Source organism: Podarcis muralis, chromosome 2 (assembly GCF_964188315.1).
Source record: "Podarcis muralis chromosome 2, rPodMur119.hap1.1, whole genome shotgun sequence".
Lineage (NCBI taxonomy): Eukaryota > Metazoa > Chordata > Lepidosauria > Squamata > Lacertidae > Podarcis > Podarcis muralis.
In genome coordinates, this window is record NC_135656.1 from 121,885,277 (window position 1) to 121,892,848 (window position 7,572).

General features: G+C 47.0%; 1 protein-coding gene across 1 annotated transcript in view; it reads left to right on the forward strand.

The window, feature by feature from the left end:
- Nucleotides 1-7,572, forward strand: part of LOC114592563 (uncharacterized) — a 400,972-nt gene that overhangs the window by 136,274 nt on the left and 257,126 nt on the right. Inside the window, 1 exon segment of the mRNA XM_077923100.1 lies at nt 2,564-2,571. Coding sequence (XP_077779226.1) covers nt 2,564-2,571 — 8 coding nt within the window.

A 7,572-nucleotide genomic window follows, 5' to 3' on the forward strand; every position in this document is an offset into this window, starting at 1 on the left:
GAACCAGTGAAGGCGGTAAATTTCTTGTGTGAGTATCTGGAGGCGGTTGGAGGATGGATGGTGGCTAACAGGTTAAGGTTGAATCCTGACAATCCTGTTTTGGAGGGACAGGAGGTGGATTGGTATGGAGGACTCCCTGGTCCTGAATGGGGTAAATGTGCCCCTGAAGGACCAGGTGTGCAGCCTGGGAGTCATTCTGGACTCACAGTTACCCATGGAGGTGCAGGTCAATTCTGATCTGGTACACAGGTTGAGACCCTACCTGCCTGCAGACTGTCTTGCCAGAGTAGTGCATGCTCTAGTTATCTCCCACTTGGACTACTGCAATGCACTCTACATGGAGCTACCTTTGAAGGTGACCTGGCAACTACAACTAATCCAGAATGCAGCAGCTAGACTGGTGAGAGGGAGCGGCAGTCGAGACCACATAAGATCGAGACCCATCTTTAGATGCGGCCACGATGGCCAACTATTGCCCAGTCTCAATTCTTCCATTCCTGGGCAAGGTGATTGAGCGAGTGGTTGCTGAACAACTCCAGACACGCCTGGAAGAAGCGGACCATTTGGATCCCTTCCAGTCGGGATTCAGGCCTCATCATGGGACTGAAACTGCCTTGGTCGCACTGGTTGATGATCTCTGGCAGGCTAGGGACAAAGGTGAGAGCTGTTTCCTAGTTCTGCTGGATCTCTCAGCGGCGTTTGATACCATCGACCATAACATCCTTCTGGACCGTCTTGAGGGGCTGGGAGCTGGGGGCACTGTCATACAGTGGTTCCGCTCCTTCCTCCTGGGCCGTGTTCAGAAAGTGGTGGGGGGGGGGATGAATGTTCAGACCCCAGGGCTCTCACTTGTGGGGTTCTGTCCTCTCCCCCATGCTTTTCAACATTTACATGCAGCCGCTGGGAGAGATAATCAGGAGGTTTGGGCTGGGTGTTCATCAGTATGCGGATGATACCCAGCTCTACCTCTCTTTTAAATCAGAACCAGTGAAGGCGGTGAAGGTCCTGTGTGAGTGTCTGGAGGCGGTTGGAGGATGGATGGTGGCTAACAGATTGAGGTTGAATCCTGACAAGACAGAAGTACTGTTTTTGGGGGACAGGAGGCGGGCAGGTGTGGAGGATTCCCTGGTCCTGAATGGGGTAACTGTGCCCCTGAAGGACCAGGTGCGCAGCCTGGGAGTCGTTTTGGACTCACAGCTGCCCATGGAGGCACAGGTCAAATCTGTGTCCAGGGCAGCTGTCTACCAACTCCATCTGGTACGCAGGCTGAGACCCTACCTGCCAGCGGACTGTCTCGCCAGAGTGGTGCATGCTCTGGTTATCTCCCGCTTGGACTACTGCAATGCACTCTACGTGGGGCTACCTTTGAAGGTGACTCGGAAACTACAACTAATCCAGAATGCGGCAGCTAGACTGGTGACTGGGAGCAGCCGCCGAGACAATATAACAGCGGTCTTGAAAGACCTACATTGGCTCCCAGTACGTTTCCGAGCACAATTCAATGTGTTGGTGCTGACCTTTAAAGCCCCAAACGGCCTTGGTCCAGTATACCTGAAGGAGCGTCTCCACCCCCATCGTTCTACCCAGACACTGAGGTCCAGCGCCGAGCGCCTTCTGGCGGTTCCCTCATTGAGAGAAGCAAAGCTACAGGGAACCAGGCAGAGGGCCTTCTCGGTAGTGGCGCCCGCCCTGTGGAACGCCCTCCCAGCAGATGTCAAGGCAATAAACAACTACCTGACATTCAGAAGACATCTTAAGGCAGCCCTGTTCAGGGAAGTTTTTAACGTGTGATATTTTAGTGTATTTTTGGTTTCTATGGAAGCCGCCCAGAGTGGCTGGGGAGGCCCAGCCAGATGGGAGGGGTATAAATAAATTATTATTATTATTATTATTATTATTATTATTATTATTATTATTACACATAAGACCCACATTGGCTCCCAGTACATTTCTGGGCAAAATTCAAAGTGTTGGTGCTGACCTTTAAAGCCCTAATCGGCCTTGGCCCAGTATACCTGAAGGAGCGTCTCCACCCCATCGTTCAGCCCAGACACTGAGATCCAGCTCCGAGGGCCTACTGGCAGTTCCCTCACTGTGAGAAGCGAAGTTACAGGGAACCAGGCAGAGGGCCTTTTCGGTGGTGGCGCCTGCCCTGTGGAACACCCTCCCATCAGACGTCAAGCAAATAAACAACTATCTGACTTTTAGAAGACATTTGAAGGCAGCCCTGTTTAGGAAATCTTTTAATATTTGATGAATTATTGTATTTTAATATTTTGCTGGAAGCCGCCTAGAGTGGCTGGGGATGTTGGAATCCATGGTTTATGTGCAGCTTTGCAAATTAGTGTCTCCACAGCCTGGGAAGACAGAGCATGAAAGGAATCTGCCTAGAGATAAGGAGACCCAGCAACAGCTCTTTGATTGGCTGAGGTCCCTCAGATAGGCAGCATGACCTATGACACTGCTTGATAGAATGGTTAGTGTTGGTAAGTGTTGAGTTGGTTAGTGTTGAGGAGTTCCTGAGAGTGAAGAAGTTGTGTTGTAAATAGTAACTTGTAGATAGACTTGTATGTTTGCGGCTGTATATAATGAACTACAAGAATCAAGCTACTAGTCGTCAGCTTTGTTCCTGATCATCGTCTTGCCTGAGACATCTCAAGAGTTGCCTAAGAAACACTGCAGTACTCTGCTATACTCTGCTAAGCTGCGCAACAGGCAAAAGCACTTCAAAAGTTCACCAGGGGAAACCCAGCCAGCTGGGAGAGGTATAAATAATATATCATCATCATCATCATCATCATCATAGAATCATAGAATCATAGAGTTGGAAGAGACCACAAGGGCCATCGAGTCCAACCCCCTGCCAAGCAGGAAACACCATCAGAGCATTCCTGACATATGGCTGTCAAGCCTCTGCTTAAAGACCTCCAAAGAAGGAGACTCCACCACACTCCTTGGCAGCAAATTCCACTGTCGAACAGCTCTTACTGTCAGGAAGTTCTTCCTAATGTTTAGGTGGAATCTTCTTTCTTGTAGTTTGCATCCATTGCTCCGTGTCCGCTTCTCTGGAGCAGCAGAAAACAACCTTTCTCCCTCCTCTATGTGACATCCTTTTATATATTTGAACATGGCTATCATATCACCCCTTAACCTCCTCTTCTCCAGGCTAAACATGCCCAGCTCCCTTAGCCGTTCCTCATAAGGCATCGTTTCCAGGCCTTTGACCATTTTGGTTGCCCTCCTCTGGACCCGTTCCAGTTTGTCAGTGTCCTTCTTGAACTGTGGTGCCCAGAACTGGACACAGTACTCCAGGTGAGGTCTGACCAGAGCAGAATACAGTGGCACTATTACTTCCCTTGATCTAGATGCTATACTCCTATTGATGCAGCCCAGAATTGCATTGGCTTTTTTAGCTGCCGCGTCACACTGTTGGCTCATGTCAAGTTTGTGGTCAACCAAGACTCCTAGATCCTTTTCACATGTACTGCTCTCAAGCCAGGTGTCCCCCATCTTGTATTTGTGCCTCTCATTTTTTTTGCCCAAGTGCAATACTTTACATTTCTCCCTGTTAAAATTCATCTTGTTTGTTTTGGCCCAGTTCTCTAATCTGTCAAGGTCGTTTTGAAGTGTGATCCTGTCCTCTGGGGTGTTAGCCACCCCTCCCAGATCATCATCATCATCATTATTCAATGACAACACCAGTCAGTGAAGCGAAATATATTGTATGCCATATGAGTTTGATTGATCGATTGAGTTTACTTCTGCACTGCTATTTTTCTAGAAAAAGAGGTGTCTTCAGTCACCATGAACACCTCCCTCATTCTCTTATAATGGGAATGGCACCCACTTGAGAGGAGCCGTGACTGAGTTCCGGCAGGTTCCGGCTGATAAAAATGCCATGTTTATATGTCATTTCCCCACAATGAGCTGTGCCCAAAGCTGCTTACAGCCAACATTCAAAACATCAAAATACAAATATATACAAAATACAGAGCATGCCAGCAAATTGAAAAACTGCCAAAAAACTGAAGGATTTTGAAGAGATAAGGGATTTATTAACTGACTGGCGACAATTTCATCAATTAAATGATATTTTCAAGACAGATAAAAAAAGGGGTTTCAGTCATGAGACCTCAAGATTTGAAAAAAAATTGTTAGGAAAAAAAATACTGTTGAAAATGTATGAATTGCTTTTGGAATGGCATACAAAGAATGAACCAGTTAAATCTGTAATGGTACACCGAGTAAGGGATTTGGGACACAATATCCAACTTTCAGATTCGGAAAGTTTATGGAAAACTGATTTGAAATTCTCGGCGTGTTGTACACTGAAAGAAAACTGTATGAAAATGATGTACAGATGGTATTTGACTCCCTGTAAGTTAGCAAAATTGTATAAGACATGTACAAATATCTGTTGGAAATATAAAGAAAAAGAAGGCACCTTTTATCATATGTGGTGGTCTTGTGAGGTAATAAAGGCATTCTGGGAAATGATATAGTCCAACCCCTTGCCATGCATTTTTTTACAATTTTTACATTTTTAAATTTTTGCTTTGTGTTTTTTAAAGCTGTGAACCATCCTGAGATCTTCAGGCGAAGGCTGGGCATACAAATTTAAGTAAAAGTAACGATGATGATGATGATATTTTAATTTAGGTATCTTGTGGTTTTAGTATATTCTGATTTTAACCTGTGAACTGCCCTGAGACCTGCAGGCATAGGGCGGTATATAAATCCTAACAATAATAATAATAATAAACAACTTTCTGCCAAAAGAGGGGATATTGTTCAGTTTTAGGACTAGAAAAAGAGAGAGATTGGGGCACAATTGGAACATATGAAATCAGAATCAGCAGGAATTGCAACAAATCCACCACTGCCTCTTAATTAAAGGTAAAGGTACCCCTGACTGTTAGGTCCAGTCGCGGACGACTCTGGGGTTGCGGTCTCATCTCGCTCTATAGGCTGAGGGAGCTGGCATTTGTCTGCAGACAGCTTCGGGGTCACGTGGCCAGCATGACTAAGCCACTTCTGCCGAACCAGAGCAGCGCACGGAAACACCGTTTACCTTCCCGCCAGAGCAGTACCTATTTATTACTTGCACTTTGACGCGCTTTCGAACTGCTAGGTGGGCAGGAGCAGGGACCGAGCAACGTGAGCTCACCCCATCGCAGGGATTCAAACCGCCGACCTTCTGATCAGGAAGCCTAAGAGGCTCGGTGCTTTAGACCACAGCACCACCCGCGTCCCTGCAATTACTTACGCCCCTTAATTACTTACGGGTAATATCTCGTAGACGGCGTCTTAGAGAACTTGGTCGGGAGTAGAATGACGTTGGTGGCAGATACAACCCCACTAATGATGTAGTCAGCTGCTCTGTAATAATTCAAGGGGTCTGTCTGGTTGTTTATGAAATTCAAGGGGCATTTTGCTACCGGCATCTCACAGGTTGTCCGGGAAAAGAGTATCACCATCAGCACAATCTGGATATACCTGCCACAGCTGCTGCCTCTGGGACTGCTCTCCATGCTCATGAAAAGCAGTCAAAACCCTTGGGCAAAGCTGAGACTGCAATGACTCACAGAGAGAATCTAGTCATGGCTACAGCGCCACATAGGACGTCTCAACCTGAATCAGCCCCCTGCTCCCCACCCCTTCCTAATTGTCACCCAAGGCTCTCGGTGGTGCAGGAGGTATTTATGCCGCAGGGTTGTTGCTGCAAGAAGTTTCACCTCCTTGCTGTCAATTCTGATGTTTCTGTTATTGCTCTAAATTGTGATCTTTGGGAATGCCCTTGAGCATTGGCAAGGCGATGGAGAACAAATCACTACAATTTTGATAACTAGCATGGGATGCATCACCTCTGCAGCCTCCTGGACTTTCTGGGCGGGTTCAGTTGTGGAACTTGTTGGAAGGAGGAATCCTGCCCCCCAACTTCTCCCATATTGGGATAGGTCAGAGGGGCAGGCTGGACCTTTAACCAAGAAATCTTCCAAAATCATCCATCTTCCATCATTATTTCTATGATTTATTATCCATGCCCCAGAGACATTACAAGAGAGGAATAGAATGAAACCTTCCCACTGGCAGAGTCCCTGCCCGCCCCAAATCACAGCCAAAGGTCTCAATGTGCAGGAGGCATTTCAGGCATGTGAAATGGAGTTGCATCATGCTGTCTCATTTTTGATATTACTGTGATTTGTCTCCAAGTGAAGTTTTGACCGGAAAAAGAGTAACAACTGATTTATTTAATTTTAATTATAATTAACAGCTCTGCACTTTCATGGATTCTCCGTGTGGCTCTAGGACAGCTGCAAAGTTGGAGGAAAACATGTTGGTGGAAACACGGATTCTGAGAAGGGTCAGGGGAGGGGAAAGGTGAGCTTGGTCTGACCTTTAGTGGAGAATGGTGGTTGTGGTGGTGATTTTACTATTTGTAGCCTGCCCATCTGACTGCGTTGCCCCAGCCACTCTGGGCGGAGTCCAGCATAGAGTCGTGCCTTGGAAGTCAAACGGAATCCGTTCCAGAAGTTCGTTCGACTTCCAAAATGTTCAGAAACCAAAGTGTTGCTTCTGATTGGCTGCAGGAAGCTCCTGCAGCCAATTGGAAGCCATGGAAGCCCCGTTGGATGTTCGGCTTCCAGAAATTGTTCGAAAACTGGAACACTCACTCCCGGGTTTCGATCATTCGGGAGCTGATTTGTTCGGTAGCCAAGGAGTTTGAGATCCAAGGTAAGGCTATAGTCAAAAGCCTGATAAAACATTCAACATTAAAAAGCTTCACCATGTGATATGCCAGGATCAATCTATTCATTCAGGGTGTATATGTGACCTACCACACATTGCTGAGCATCATTAAAATGTGAAACTGAGTCACCAAGAACAATATCGGTCTCCTCAGGGAAGCAGTGGTGGCTCAAGATCTGCAGCTGAGATCGCAAGATAGGGTAGCTGCAGAGGTAAGACGGCTTCGTCTGTAACCTGAGATGTGAGATGTTATTCGATGGGGCTGGGGATACGGGCTGATGTAAGAACGTAAGAAGAGCCTGCTGGATCTGGCCAGCAGCTTAAGGTTTTTAAGGGTTTTTGGGGAGAAAGAGGAACAGCCACTCACCAACAAATCACTGGCAAGACTAAAGGCCTGAGTAAACTCCATATCCTGTTCTGCATATCCGTGGAGGGCAGGACGAGGGGACAGGGACGGATTCAATTTTAGCAGTGCTAGGGAAAGTGACCCAGTGATCGAACGCAATCTACCAAAACCTCCCGGGGATCCACCAGTAGATCGCGATCCACCTGTTGGACATCCCTGGTGTTAAGGAAAGCAAGTGTACTCTGTGATACAGGTTCATCACAAAGGAGAAAAAGCACCTCTGCTACATGGTATCTGTAAGAGACATGTTTTATGACTTTGCATGTCAACAGTTGTGGCATTCGTACGGAGCCCCCAGTCTTCTCACAGACCATTGACCCATACACCAAGGTTTAAGATGCTGGTTTTGACCTTTAAAGCCCTATGTGGCCTAGGACCCACGTACCTACGGGACCGCCTCTCCTGGTATGTCCCAC